This window comes from Neltuma alba, unplaced genomic scaffold (assembly GCF_004799145.2).
Source record: "Neltuma alba isolate B1F8T4 unplaced genomic scaffold, ASM479914v2 tig00011870_pilon, whole genome shotgun sequence".
In the NCBI taxonomy this organism is placed as follows: Eukaryota; Viridiplantae; Streptophyta; class Magnoliopsida; order Fabales; family Fabaceae; genus Neltuma; species Neltuma alba.
Genome location: NW_021636473.1, coordinates 169,980 through 185,469, shown reverse-complemented (window position 1 = coordinate 185,469; position 15,490 = coordinate 169,980). Strand labels below are relative to the sequence as shown.

The 15,490-nt window shown below is 35.4% G+C and overlaps 4 protein-coding genes across 4 annotated transcripts; 1 reads left to right on the top strand and 3 right to left on the bottom strand.

Annotated features, from left to right (window-relative positions):
- Nucleotides 1-100: 100 nt before the first annotated feature.
- LOC114718800 (30S ribosomal protein S1, chloroplastic) lies at nt 101-3,579 on the bottom strand. The gene is made up of 7 exons (XM_028904243.1): nt 3,192-3,579; nt 2,414-2,689; nt 2,095-2,175; nt 1,344-1,625; nt 1,146-1,256; nt 835-921; nt 101-391 (listed from the first exon to the last, which is right to left on the bottom strand). Exons 1-7 carry the CDS (start codon nt 3,486-3,488, stop codon nt 257-259), a joined length of 1,269 nt encoding a protein of 422 aa, XP_028760076.1. The 5' UTR covers nt 3,489-3,579; the 3' UTR covers nt 101-256.
- A 2,705-nt stretch (nt 3,580-6,284) lies between these two features.
- LOC114718787 (stress-response A/B barrel domain-containing protein HS1) lies at nt 6,285-7,875 on the top strand. The gene is made up of 2 exons (XM_028904221.1): nt 6,285-6,563; nt 7,369-7,875. Exons 1-2 carry the CDS (start codon nt 6,424-6,426, stop codon nt 7,556-7,558), a joined length of 330 nt encoding a protein of 109 aa, XP_028760054.1. The 5' UTR covers nt 6,285-6,423; the 3' UTR covers nt 7,559-7,875.
- Nucleotides 7,876-9,471: 1,596 nt separating this feature from the next.
- Nucleotides 9,472-9,999, bottom strand: LOC114718784 (pectinesterase inhibitor-like). The gene has a single exon (XM_028904218.1). The coding sequence runs from the start codon at nt 9,997-9,999 to the stop codon at nt 9,472-9,474; it is 528 nt and encodes a 175-aa protein (XP_028760051.1).
- Nucleotides 10,000-10,999: 1,000 nt separating this feature from the next.
- Nucleotides 11,000-13,941, bottom strand: LOC114718790 (dihydrolipoyl dehydrogenase, mitochondrial). Its single transcript, XM_028904226.1, has 2 exons — nt 13,588-13,941; nt 11,000-12,486 (listed from the first exon to the last, which is right to left on the bottom strand). Exons 1-2 carry the CDS (start codon nt 13,855-13,857, stop codon nt 11,236-11,238), a joined length of 1,521 nt encoding a protein of 506 aa, XP_028760059.1. The 5' UTR covers nt 13,858-13,941; the 3' UTR covers nt 11,000-11,235.
- Nucleotides 13,942-15,490: the final 1,549 nt, after the last annotated feature.

Below are 15,490 nucleotides of genomic sequence, written 5' to 3'. Positions count from 1 at the left end.
AGCAGAAGACTCTCACTTCCCTCGGCTGAAAATGCGGTGATATCAATAACACTTGGCCGAGGAGCGAGTGGCCAAGTCAGCCGCAAGTCTCTGAGTGATATGCATAGAAAGAAATGATTAATAATGGCGAAGCCGCAAAATTCATAATCATGTTCTATATACTGTGAAATTACAACCACATCTGCTCACCTGCAACAATACATTTTAGCGACAACTTGCAAACCATAAGATAAAAAATAGAACAGAGAGGAAATTCTTATTCTGATTCTGTTTCCGCTTCTGCCGCTTCTTCGTCATCGGCAGGGGGCACTTCACTCAGATCGAGTCCCTCTGCAGGCAAGTCTGAGGAAAGTGGTCCCAATATACCATCACTGCTGAGAGTTAATCCACTCTGCAAATTAAGGTTAAGGGTCATACTTCCATCTAACATCAACCAATAACATCCTCTCTCAACAAGCCGACATGTGCGGACGCTTAACATCCTGACCTAATCTTCTTAGATGTCTTTATTTAATATCAACATAATGTACCAGCACATACATTCTGAGCAGCAACGACTTATTTTAGTCCCAACGAAGATATTTATTTTAGATTAATGCGTAACATTTTATTTAAATTAAAAATATTTTTATTTTAATAAATCAAATTTGTCTATGCCTTGTTTTCACAACGTTTCTAGCAAATTAAAACTGATTGTAATATACATGTGCGCTTGCATGCATATTATGCATAATGAATAGTGTGCAAGTGAATAATTAGGGCAAGCATGCATCCCACATTTGGATTTGTTTGAAACATTCATAATTTTCATGTAAATAATCAATGAGTTAGTACCTCAGGCTGGAACCTAAGCATGTCTGCACGAGCCATAGCTTCAGCTTGGGCTATTCTCTGTCTAAATGTTTGAGCCATCTCCTCAGCCTGTCAGAACATAATCAGAGATATTAAGTATAAATTCTATCTAAAAAAATATTTATGCTGATTACAAAGATTGGAGTAGGAGATCTATATATGTGGAAGGTTAAGATAAAAATACATAATGGAACGAAAAAGAGAACTGTTTTCTTTTGGCATCTTCCAGGATAGAAACCCAGAGGATAGATGATGACCCAGATAAAAGAGTAGTTGACTTGGGATCCTTGTACCTTTTCAAAGACAAGCTTTGGATTGCGAATCATGTCTCCTGGAGTGGGCTCTAACTTCTTTGTGGAAAGACTTACTCGGCCTCTCTCCCGATCATGACTTAAGATCATCACCTAAAGAAGAATACATAAGGGAACAGTGATGTTCAAAACATGGCTGCAGTACCAAGTAAATATTCACATAGCATACAAAGGGTTTACCTTGAGGGTATCACCAGGTTGAAGAACAGTTGAGATATCAGTTACCCGATCATGACTGATCTGACTAACATGAAGAAGGCCATTAATTCCACCAATGTCAATGAAGGCACCATATGGCTTTAGACTTTGAACAGAGCCAGTGACCACTGATCCAATGCCTAGCTGGGCCTGGCTGTCAGCCATGGCCTTGCGGTTACTGAGAATAAGTCTAGACTGTTCCTCATCCACCTCCACAAACTTCAGAGGAAGCTCCTTCTCAAGAAGCTCTTCTGCAGTTGATTTCTAAAATAAAAATACACGAAGGAGATAGAGTTATAGTTGGCTGCTAGCATTATAAAATTTTAACTTCTCTGTATTAGAAAGCTCCATAGGAGCCATAAGATGAAAAGAAACACAGTATTCAACTAGAATAATCTAATACAAAAACATGCTTAAGCATAAAAGTTCTACCAATAATATTGCTTGACTCAATTGCTACACTGATAAGAATAGAAGACATTTCTGAACTTTACAAACGCATGTTACCAATACTTGTCAACAACTCCTACACCTTAGTTGTTCTCCATATACAGTAAGGCACAGTAATTCTTTTGGTACTTGTGTTTTTTGGTCCAACACACAATTGACTATGGTCCTTTGATTAGTATTCTCAGCAAGAGCTCTTCTAGTTTTAGGTCATAATTTTAATTTACAGACCACAAGTTTGAATCTGATAAAAATCATTAAATGCTAATATGGATCAAGAACTAACCGATGATATTTGTGAGAAAGGAACAAACCCTCTAAGGCCTTCAACCAAAGCCACAACTCCACCTTTGTTAGCACCAACAATCTGTCACTCAAAAGTGCACTTAAGAGAATGAGAGAAAAGAAAAGGAGGGAGATAGATAAAAAGATAAACCAAAACCAATTTCCAAATGATAGAACTATTCATTTATTTTTTTCATGCTTGGCTTTTAGGAATTTTTATTTTATAGGGATAACAAGAAATGAAAGCCATAAGCAATATGAAAACTCAAATTTATGTCAAATTTGGACATAGAAGAGGTTGTTGGTATGCTAAAACCTACCTTACCCTTGAGAACAACATCTTCTGCTTGAAGTTGTCTACAGCGTTCCCAAGCAAGGTCATACTGGAGACTCCTTAAACTCAAGATCAAGCTATCATCAGCTTCATTTTCACCAATGATTACAAACTCCTCTCTCAAACCAGGAACGATGCCTGCTTCTTGTACATGCTTAATTCTGTGGATGCATGCCTCTTGGAGAGGCAAGTATGCTGACGACTTTGCAGTTATGTCAACAAGAGCTCCATTAGCATCTACATTGAAAACAGTGCCTTTAACCTGAAAGATAAACCAGCACCATAGCAAGCTATCTGAATTAGTGATTGACTGAAAAGTACATTTAGAAGATTGATAAAACATTAAAACGTGCTTAGGCAAACTCTTCTCAACTTCGTAATCATAAGTCACCATTGAAAATTTACTTATGAGTTGTTTCGAGCCCTTAGTCACAAGAACCGCATTTTTTATTATGGACCGAAAATAAGGAAATTTTTTTAATACTGGCGAGGGCATTGATCATCCAAATAATTAGAAAGAAACTAATATTTTTGACATTCCAAGTAAATAAGAAGGGAAGATAAATTCATACAAAAACAAAAGATGGTGGAACTCCAGAGAAGCTAAACAGCATACACTCCATTCTCAGTTCACACAATTCAGACACAATCATACATTCACAATGTTTTATGATGAATTCAGTAAGTACAGAAGAGCCCCGTAGCAACTGAGGGAGAGAAAGAATACGAATTTTAATACGAAGGCAGACTCCATGACCACTGACCTTGGTGCCAATTTCAGAGTCGAAGTCATACTTATCGAGGGCAGAATTAAACTCTTCGACAGTGAAGGAAACGCCTTCCATGGGAGCAGTGCGACAGCGCTCGTAGGCCTCCTCGAAGAGCTGTTTGAGCTTTTGCCTCTCTTTGGTCTGCGCATTAGAGATTGCGACGGAGGCGACAATGGGAAGGGGATTGCGCTTATGGGTGTTGGGAGCAGAGAAGGGCTTAGAGCGAGGAGAAGAAGAGAGAGGAGAACAGCACCGGAGGCCGGTGAACTGCTGAGCCAGAGACATCGCCATGTCAGACGTCTCTCCCTCCTCGCGTTGCTTCGGATAGCGTCTGCTTCGTCACGCAGATAAGGCTCCCTCCCTATACTCTACACTATTCGTCTAAACGCCATCGTAATGCTACAGTCCCTCAGTTACTCCAAGAGGGTGTTTAGGTATCTTAATAATTACTTTTTAGAAACATTTTTTTGTAAATCAAAGTAAACTTTTTCACATATTTACTTCGTATACCGTAAAGCACTTCTGAAATTATAGTTTTGATCTTATCCAAACACCCCCAAATGGAAAATGAACGCCACCGTAACTCTTTTCTGAGAAATAAATTCAAATTACATTTTCGTCCTCTAATGGATGACTATAATATATATATATATATATATATTTTTGGCCAAAAGACTATAATATATTAAAATAAATGTTGAATTGAAATCAAATTAATGTAAAAGTAATTGCAAATACCATTTTATTCTTTCATCAGTAAACTTCCAGGGCTCGGATAACTTGGGATCCAGACATCAACAATATACAGCCCGACATTCACTGGACCAGGGAGCTTAACTAACATGACACCGGATAGGTTACTTGTTTATGCGCATGGGCTTTATTTATTTATTTATTTATTTTTAATTTTCTGTTTCTCAATGAAGAGTATGGATATGGTGTTTTCTAAAAAGAGTAAAAAAAACCAATAAGAGTTGATCCAGTTGGTAAAGAGTCGGCTTATAACTCACAAGATCATGAGTTCGAATCCCACTACTGATGTGAGGACCTTGTTGGTGAGCGATCTGTAAGTATCTCTGTAAGCGTTCTCTGAGCCTGAAGGCATGCCCTGGTCATGATGAGCCCCTAGGATTCAACTCACCTAAACTTTTTATTACCAAAAAAAAAGAGTAAAAGAAGACTGAAAAAAAAATGTGGGATGAAATTATTGAACAAAACTTTTTAATTAATAAATTATCGAAAGATTTAATTAGTGAGAGAATATTATAGTGCTGTGCAATATATATGCAAGACCTCATATATTATTTTCAGTCTTTAATATAAAAACTAATTTAACTTTCCACTTAATTTTAAGGTTAAAGTATATTTTTAGTTCTTTAACTTTATACAAGGTTTTAATTTGGTTCCTTAACTTTAAAAAGAAAACTTTTAGTCTTCTAATCCTAAAACTGTTAACAAAAATGATGATAATTAACATTTGAATGCTGATAAAATATTACTAAATGCTAACATGTTAAGTTTAATATTCAAAACAATTATTATTGTTACAAAAAATTATCATTTAAGACTAATAACCTTAGGGTTAAAGTACTAAAATTATACTTTTTAAAGTTAAGGGACTAAACTGAAATTTTACATAAAGTTAAAGGACTAAATATATACTTTAACCTAATTTTAAATATAATACCCAAATCTATTTTGTCTCTCATATTTAAATATTTTTTTAAAATAGTTCTTGTAAAGTTATACATATTAAAAACGTTATCAAATAATAGTTCTAGCTAATATATATGATTATTAATGATATTCTAGAAAAAATAACACTTATTTATTACAAATAACTAACGTAACAAATTCTTTTAATTTGTTTAAATTGGTTAATTAGCTCTTATGTTAAATATTAGAAGACGTAGTATATCTATACTGCCAGCAAAAATACTCTTGCATCGCACACCTTATAATTTGATTGATTAGGATGTTTGAATTAGCTGCTCAGAAGTGATTTTGTAATATACAGAATAATTATTTGAGATAAATTTTATCTCAATTTACATGCAAGTATTTTTTTTAAAAGTCATTGTAAGGATTAGAGTCCCCGTAAAATTTTATTCCTAAAATATTAAATATGTTTGGTTCCAGGAGTTTGAGGGAAGCGGAGCCAAAATTTCGTCCACTATCAAATGAAGATCAATGAAGATCAGCTAATAGCGAACTTAGTGATGACACGCGTCCAAGAGGAGGACTACTAGTGCCTTATCCCTCTTAGGCTTTGTTTGGTTCAATAAAAAGAAAGGGAGGGGAGGTGAATTCAGGGGAGGGGAGGGGAGGGGAGGGGAGAGGGTGTGAATTTTGTTTGGTTGAAAGGAAAGAGAGAGGAGAGGAGATTTTTTATTTGGTTTAGGAAGAGAAGGAAGGGGAGCTAATTATAAGTTAATAAATATATTCTTACCTCTTTATTTAGATTTCTTTATTATTTTATTATGATATTTATATCATAATTATTATTTTCTAATTTATGAATATAAAAAAACCAAATACCTTGAGACATATAAATAATCATATATCAAAATAAATGTCAATAAAAAATTTATAATCTTTAGCATATTATATAAATTATAAATAAATTTATTCTATAAGTTTTAAACTATTCCATCCTTAATTACACAATGTGCGTGACCTCACATACTTAATTAGATAATACACAGAGTTTTGTGTAAAAAAATAAAATTGAGATGAATGAGATGAAGGATCAGATAAGATTAATGGTAGAGAACATGAGAAATGATGAAATTAGAAAAAGAAAATATGCATGAAAAAAAGAAACTCTGAGGAGTAAAAAAAAATCCATAAAAAATAGTAAGAGTCGAAAAGAAAAAAGAGTTAAAAAAATTTTACTAAAAAAAATAAACTTAAAATATAAAAAAAACTAATATAGATAAGATCAAGACGGGATATAATATTTTTCTTCTTTCTAAAAAAATCTCAAATTTAGAAGCTAGCAAAAAGAGGATAGGGGAGCACTGACAAAATTTTTTTCCTCCCCTCTTTATATTTTTGTGAACCAAACATAATTTCTTCTTCTCCCCTCCCTCCCCTCCCTTCTCTCCAAAAACCTTCCAGCCAAATAATGCCTTAACAAAGAGTCCGTGCTGTGACGAAGGAGCTATTGACTCTCTGAGTGAGTGTAGAAGAGAGGGAGGAAGCGAAGATCGCTAAAAAGGCAGAAATGGAGGAAGCAAAAGGGGTAGTCAAACACGTGGTGCTCGCCAAGTTCAAAGACGATGTTTCCCCTCAGAAGATTGAGGAGCTCATCAAAGGCTATGCCAATCTTGTCAAGATCGTTCCACCGATGAAGTCCTTCCATTGGTATCCCTTCCTTCTCTATTTCTCTTTTCCCTTTCTGATTTCGTTGATCGTGTCCCTGCCAGAGATCTTCGGAAAAGAAATGGGACACTTGAATCGAAATGTCTTTTAGATGAAAGAATAGGATCCATCATGTGAAAGAAATTTGCACTTTAGATCGCAATTAAATCAGCGCAGAGGAAAATGTTCTATTGAAATCTGGAGGTTCTTCAAAGAAAACTAAAACGGATGACTACGAAGAAGATTGAAACCTGTGAAACCCGAAGGTTTCGAGTTTTACGAAACTGGTTAGATCAGGGCAGGGAAGAAAATCTTTAAGGTTATAGTCAGGAGAATAAATAGAGACAACCAAAGAGGAAAATGAATAGGACCCTTGAATAAAAAATGAATCAGTAACGCCGCAAGGTTTAGTGAATGATCTTAAAACTGCTAGATTGTGTGCTGTACTGTTGTGCTTTTGGTGTATATAAGTATATATATTGGACTCTTGTTTACCTTTTTCTCAGAAGCTAGCGGATGCTTCAAAATTGATGTGAACATTGAATTGAATGAAGGAACCGCTTGTGGTAGAACCCCTTCCAATGCTCTCAGAAAATAAGAAAAATCTTGTGTAAACCAAGCTAATAATCAAATGCAGGTCTACTTGAAAAGAGTACTTGGTTTACTTGTTTACCGATGATTCACTTGATCTGCCCCTATTTTTAAACCAGGCCCCTTTGTAAAATTTCCACGAGTAAATTAGGCGAAAGCAATAAATGTACTTCCATGCATATCTTTGTATCTTCTGTTCCTTTTGGTGTGTAAGCAGGGGCAAAGATGTGAGTGCTGAAAATATGCATCAAGGCTTTACTCACGTATTTGAATCAACGTTTGAGAGTACGGAAGGAGTAGCAGAGTACGTGGCTCATCCTGCACATGTTGAATTTGCAAACTTGTTCCTTTCCCACTTGGACAAAGTGATTTGCGTTGACTATAAGCCTACCATTGTTCACCTGTGATTTGATGCTTTCTTGGGACTGTGTAAAACATGAATAAGGTTTTCTCCGTGAAAACCATTTTGGTATACTCACTTTGTTATCATATCTGCATTTGATGAAGCGTGTTCTGCTGGTGGCATTTCTTATACTTACTCGAGAATCTGGGTGTTAGTTTCTTAGACTCTCTTTTTCTTACCTTGTGGAATTGGTGCTGATCCTCAACCCACAGAATATTTTTCCAAGACTATCCTTTTGGCTTTAACCATGATTACTTTCTTTTATTCGATTAGACTATTAAAAATTTATTTCTTGTGTATAAAAATATGTAGTTTATTTAATTATTATGTTATTCGATTGCTGGTCTGGTTTAATTGAAGTATGAGAATCATGAACTGGTGATCATTCTGATTTTGGTCGTGCTTATAGAACATTGTCTATGGGATACCACCCCAATGAACACACGTACATAAATACATGATTTTTCAGGTATATATATGTGTACATAAACGAGTTTACATCTAAAATTAATCTTTTTTAAAGAAGAAAACTTTATCTCAACGCAAAACAAATCACAATCTCAAATCACAAATAATAATAAGAGGGGTAATGTAAACTTTGTCCCTAAAATTTATTTTCATTTTGGTTCTAGTCTTTTAAGTTTCAAATCATAGGTTTTGATCCCTCGAGTTTCTTTTTATTTATAATATTAGTCCTTATAATCTGATAAAAACTTAGATCATGTTGTCCTTTCAGAGACCAAAACCTATAATTTAAAATTTGATGGATCAAAATCAAAATAAGGGCAAAATTAAAGGACTAAAAATTATATTAATCCTCATAGAAGTTAAAATATGCATTTTGTCCTTGGTTTTAATTTGGTATTTTAATTTTGTAAAGTATATTTCTGTTTTTTTAATCCTAAAATCACTAAGTTTAAATGATGATTTTTTCGTAACAAGCATGGTTATTTTGAAGATTAAATTTAGTAGGTTGATATTTAAGAATATTTTATCAACATTTCAAATTTTAATGTCATCATTTTTTTAACTAACAATTTTGGGATTAAAAGATTAAAATTATGTTTTTTTAAGTTAAAGAATCAAACTGAAGTCATATATAAATGGTCAAATGTACACTTAAGCCTGAAAGAAATACTACATTTGGTTCTTAATATAAGAGCTAGTTGATTAATTTGAATATATTAAAAAAATTAGTTAAATTAGTTATTTGTAATAAATAGACATTTTTCTTAACGTATCTTTACTAATGAAGTTTATTGGTTAGAATTGCTATTATTACAAAGAATGCCTTAGAAAAACATAGATAAATATGACAGACAATACATTTGGGTCTTATATTTAGAACTAAAATAAAAATTAAATAAGATCTTGTATTAATGACCCGAAGTACACCTCCAGTCCTTAATATAAACCTATTTAACTAATTTGATTAAATTAAGAAAATTAGGTAAGTTAATTAATTATAAAATATGACATATTTTTCCTAAAACATTATATTTGATTGTTGTTGAAAGAGTATCCATAACAGTAATTTAGAAAAAATTGATAAATATGAGAAATAGATCTTATATTTAAGATAAAAACAAACTTAATAATTAAGTTTTATATTAAGGATATGAGGAATAATATTAAAAAAAAAAGTAATAACGAAAGGGGTATCAGTCGGATGGTTGTTAAAAAAAAGGGGGGGACATGCATTGCCCGAAGCGCAGTTAACGTCGATGCCATCAATACTGCAACATGCAAATTCAGATCACACAATTTACGAATGAATTTAAAATTCAATCCCAAGAACATTCCTGGATCGAACAAATATATGTTCCTAAAATCAATCAAACAAGAAAGCGATAATCATTCAACAAGACATGGCACATTTATGCGGCATACGAAGAAATCAAACAATTTAAGCTATAACTAATTCCCTGACAGACGATTAGCTATAATCATGACGATGACGCAGAGATTCTCCAAATCCTGGTTGGTCTTCACGAGAAAAACGGAGGGATCGTATCCTGGTGCTTCCGACGACGCACAGTCATCGATGTCGGTCATCACGGCGGAAGCGGCGACGTCCATGCCAAAGTAGTCTTTATTGTCCAGCTGTTGTTTAGTCTTCTTGATGCCCTCCAAAGCGTCGTCGTAATGCTGCGCGCAGGACGTGTAATGCTGAACCAGGCGAGGCTCCTGGGTCTGATGGACCATCGAGTCCAGAGCCGTCTTGGTGCTGCCGACGCGGATTTGAATCTGCTCGATCACGTACGCGGCTAGGGATGAAAGATCCGACCCTTGCTTCTGTTTCAGAATTTCCTCGCAAAATACTGGGTTGTTGTGTTTCGAGCAAATCTCTGCTACGGATGGTGTGTTAGAATAAGCGCAAGGAGCAATGCAGAGGAATATCACCACAATAATGGAGCCCGCCAAGGGAGAATATTTGCGAGCCATTTTTTCTTCTTTGATTCTTACTGGCTTGTCCTTTTCTTCTCCCTTATTTTTTTCTTCTTTTCTTTCCTTTGCTTGCTATGGCTTCTGCAAAATCAACAATTTATACGGGAAAAATCTCTGCCTTTTGGTTCTCCTTTTAATGTGTGGTGTTAATCCATGGCTTAATTAGCATAAAAACTAACAAAAGTAATACGCATTTTGAGGTTGTTGATTACTTTGCTAATAATAGGAATAGTACCTTCTACAAATTATCTGGAGTTTGTGGAAATAGTTCAGACACCATTGTTTGATTCTCTTACCATTTGATCTCAAAGGGCGTTTCGTTAAATTTGCTGAATCTGATGTCTTGTATCTATTTTAGAAACAACGTCTCAAGTTACACTGTTAATTAGTCTTTATCCCAGAAGAATTTACGGATCAAAGCGAAATAATGAAATTAAACATTTTTAATTCGCACAACTCATTAAATAATGTGTTGCTAACGTTATGAAGGTTCGTCCTTGGGAATTCCAAAGAACTAGCCCCTCGGAAGAAAAGCAAATGCTGAAAAGTGTAACTAAATTTTTTGTAATGACAAATGCCATCACATCCTAGCTTTGTTTCTCCAATCAATTTTCTAATTTATAACCAAGTCAAATTTGTTGACGGTAGTACAACCAAATTTGCTTAAGGCAGTACAAGCAAATTTGAACAAGATCTCTTGGTGACGGCAACCGCTCCGTAAGCAGGAAGCATAATTGGCTGCTGCTGGATGCTGTAGACCTAAACTCCATTGTTTTCAGTCCGCATAATTATTTGAGCTATTCGCTTTTAAACATTCTATGCAGGGGAGATCCAATTCCAAATGCATTTAATACTGACTCAAATTCACCATTAACACAATTTCATATCGAAATTGAAAGAAAATTTGAGAACAGAATTTAAGAATTTACGACGGTTTTGAACTGGGGATTCTAAACCAATGGGTAATAACAGGAAAGGTAAAGACGTCAGGCCGAGATAGACAGGAAATTGAGAGAATTTATTCAAGCATAAGTAAGAAGCAACACAACCATTCTCTCAGTATGCATTGAGGTTGGAGCTAATTCGTATTTAAACACCTAGATTCGCTGAGAACACCCACACACACACACAATGGAATCTCCTCCATTTAACTCTAAAATTCATGGGCAAAATTGAAAACAAGAGTAATGAAGTGGAAACCAGCTCTTTTGTTTTGGCCTGTAAAGAAGCTCTTCAAATGTGAATGGGCTTGTCAAAAGTGGCCATGGCAGCTTCTTTCACTGCCTCGCTCATTGTTGGATGCGCATGGCAAACCCGTGCTATGTCCTCACTAGCAGCATCATACTGTAATGCTATCACTGCTTCATGAATAAGCTCTCCTGCATTGGGTGCCATAATATGCACCCCCAATATCTTGTCTGTTTCTTTTTCAGCCAATATCTTCACCAATCCTTCAGCATCATCAATAGCCTTAGCCCTGCTATTGGCCAGGAAAGGGAACTTCCCGACACGGTATGGGACACCGAGTTCTTTCACTTGCTCCTCTGTCTTTCCAACATATGCAACCTCAGGGTGTGTGTAGACAACCCCTGGGACTTTGTCATAGTCCACATGACCCACCTTACCAGCTATGTACTCTACACAAGCAACTCCATCTTCTTCTGCTTTGTGTGCCAACATTGGACCAGGAATTACATCTCCAATTGCATAAACACCAGAGACATTGGTGGCAAATCTTTCATTCACTAGAATTCTTCCTGCCTTGTCAGTTTGGACACCTATCTTGTCCAACCCTAGTCCAGATGTGAATGGAGTCCTACCAGCAGATACGAGAACAACATCTGCTTCCAATGAAGTCTGATCACCGCCAGCTGCTGGTTCGAGAGTCAGTTTCACTCCATCACCTGAAGTATCAACTCCTACCACCTTAGTCTTGAGCATGAATTTCATGCCTTGCTTTTCAAGAGTACGTTGAAACTGCTTCCGCATCTCCCCATCCATTGTGGGAACAATATCCGGTGCAAACTCAACAACAGTTACCTCAGAGCCAAGTCGGCCCCACACTGAACCCATTTCAAGCCCAATATAGCCTGCTCCGATGACCACAAGTCTCTTGGGGATTTCTGAAAGAGCAAGAGCACCTGTTGACGAAACGATTTTCTTTTCATCAATGGCAACACCAGGTAGAGATTTCACATCTGACCCAGTGGCAATTATGATATTCTTCCCTTTCACCACAGTATTTCCACCATCAATGGTGTCCACAGAAACTTCAGAAGGAGAAACAAATTTGCCATATCCTTTGACATAGTTTACCTTGTTTTTCTTGAATAAACCCTCAATACCTCGAGTAAGATTAGAAACCGCTTTATCTTTTTGCGCCATCATGGCTGGCAAATCAACCTCAACAGATGAAAACTTGACTCCATGGCTGGAGAATGAATGTTTGGCCTCATGGTACAAATGTGAAGAATGCAACAATGCCTGAAACAAAATATAAATATACTTAATAAATGAGTCCGTCGACTAAAGAGAAGACTACGTTCACTATTCTTAGCAACCTGGTGCACCTACATTGACAGTCATGAAAAGTTACTACCACAGACTAAGTATTGAATGACAAGATGCTGAAACTAACACTATAACCTATTGCGTGAAGAATGATTTGCCTGAGAAATTTAGGTCAACAATCCCCCCTTCCCCATAAGAAAAGGGAGGAGCTGAAGAAAAAATTGCAACTTAGTAAATGACAGTCGTCGAATAGGGACAAAAAGTAGGTGATACGGTCTAATGTCCAACTAATAATTCCATTAAAACATTGATAATAAGCAGCTCTAGTACTTCCACCCGAATTTTGATATCCATAAACAAAATCCACTGAATAAAACTGAAAAATTAATCAAACCCCACTGCAAGATCCATGCAATACTTACATTAATTTCGTGATATGAAGATTAACTTGAATTTAGTTGAGATGGAAAAAGGGAGAGGTAAATCGAAAGTTTGGGACACAGAAAGAGAATCAGGTAGAAATTGAGGTTTAAGAACTAGTTCTACTCAATAAATGATCTCCATCAGCTCTATTCTCTCCTTTCGCGAACAAAATTTAAAGAACCTCATCTGAATATCCATAATTTCCAAAACGTGCAATCAACATAAGATCACTGCTTTATTTCCCAATGGGTTCTAACCTCTGATTTACCCGGTTTCAAAACTGAAACCATTAACTTCAGCTGGCAGAACCAAAATCAAAGTCACATATGAAGGCAATTTACTACTTCTAGCATAGAGGCCAGAAGGCATGCTATTGCCAGCAATATCAGAAAGAAATGGAGGGAAAAGCGGTCGAGTTCACAATGGAATTCAATGATCGCCTATGGTCAAACAAAAAACATCTCAGATAACCATAGAGATCATTCCAAAGAATCCGGAAATAACCATGGTCAAACAAAGAACATTTCAGACAACTATTAAGATCGTTCTAAAGAGTCTGGAAACTCCAATCTACCTCCTACTGTGAAACAAAGGAAGCAGAGAAAGACGAATCCAAATCAGAAGTTCTTTAAAAATCCAACGATGGATTACCTTGGAGGGGATGCATCCAACGTTAAGGCAGGTACCACCAAGGGTCCCACGCTTCTCTATGCAAGTGGTCTTAAGACCCAATTGAGCGGCTTTAATGGCGGCGACATAGCCACCAGGACCACCACCAACTACGACGACGTCGTTATCATCCGATCGCGAAGCAAAGCCCCGGGAAAAGGAGGCGAGTGAGAACGAATACTTGAGGGTCTCCGAGGAGAGATTCCTGGACAAAAGGAAGCCCTTCCGTCTCGCCAAGCTAGCCATAGCCATTTCACCTCTTCTTCTGCTTCTCAGATCGAAAGCTTCAAGTATTCGATTCCGCAGCGACCTATTCTGAACCTTTTTTTGAAGACCAACAGTGTCGCCATGCCACATGCCATCCCTCCCTTTGACGCTTGATTTTTTTTTTTTTTGCCCAACTTTTTCTTAGGCTCTCTAGTCCCTACAATATTATTATTGTTATTATTAAAATTTGTGTTTTTCATAAATATAAAAGCTTAACGGATTTATTGTAAAGTTTTAAAAATTATAAAGGATTTTTGCACATAACGTAGAGTTCAAAAGAAAATAAAATGACTTAACTACAATATAAATATTTGTTTAATTAAGATTTCCAACCATAATACTTCAAGCATTCAGTAATCATGAACATAAGGCAAAAATCACCAATGAAAAACTAGTTTGTTGTTAATTTTAAAAATAACAATAGTAGGTACGTTTGATTATTGATTACAAATTACATGTCTATTTAAGAACTATTCCATAAGGTGGCTTCCCGTGCAAATTCAACTTTTGTTTATTTCTTGTTTCGAAATACGTGATAAATATATAGTTAGGATAATTTATAGAGATTGTTCTTTCATGGTATTTGTTTATTTTTCGGGTTAACGATCCTAATTTTCCATGTGCTTTTATTGTGTTACTCTTGAACGGTTGCTTCCAGGATGGCTGCGGGAGCAGGTTCAACCAACATACAGACCCCTTTGTTTATTGATAAACTGTTGTTGTGTTATTCTATTCCACAATCTAATTATTACTTAATTATTGAATTTAAAATATTTTGTGATTTATGCTTTATTATACAGATGGATGATTAATTTTTATTCTCAAAAACTAGATTTATTTTCGCATTATTGCAATACCAATTGATCAACCTTTGGGGAAAAAGAAAAGTTCACTTGTCTGTTTATAAAAATCTCAAATAAAAAGGATGACTGTGAAAATATGTACTACCTCTAGTCTTTAATATAAAAATTAGTTGACCAATTTGAATAGATTAAGAAAATTAGTTAATTTAGTTGTTTGTAATAAACAGAAATTGTCTTTCCTAAAATACCCTTATTAATTAAGTATCATTTGATGAAATATTTAATGTGTGCAATTACTATATAGACTACCTTAAAAAAATAAATAAAAAAGATAAAATAGATTGAACTATTGTATTTAGAACCAAATTAGAAATCAAACAAATTATTATATTAAACACGGAGTTAGTATTAAGTAACTGATAAAAGTTAAATGACAGAAAACATTTATAGCATGATGAGTTTGCATCATCAACGGAGTCCTGGGCAAGCCCACTCAACTTGTCCAAACTTAAAAAGGAACAGAATCTGGTCACCCATGATCGCTTAGCCATATGGTTCTTGCATGCGGTTGATCTCATAACATATGAATAATATGAGAAAAAAATAAATTAAAATATTATATTTAGAATCAAATTAAAATTCAATCAATCTATTATATTAAGAACATAATTAGTACTACTTTAAGAACAGAGTTCTGGGCAAGCCCACTCAACTTGTCCAAACTAAAGCAACAAAAACTGGTCACCCATGATTGCTTAGCCATATGGTTCTCACATGCAGCTGATCTCATAACGTTTGCAATTTGTTTGGCCAAA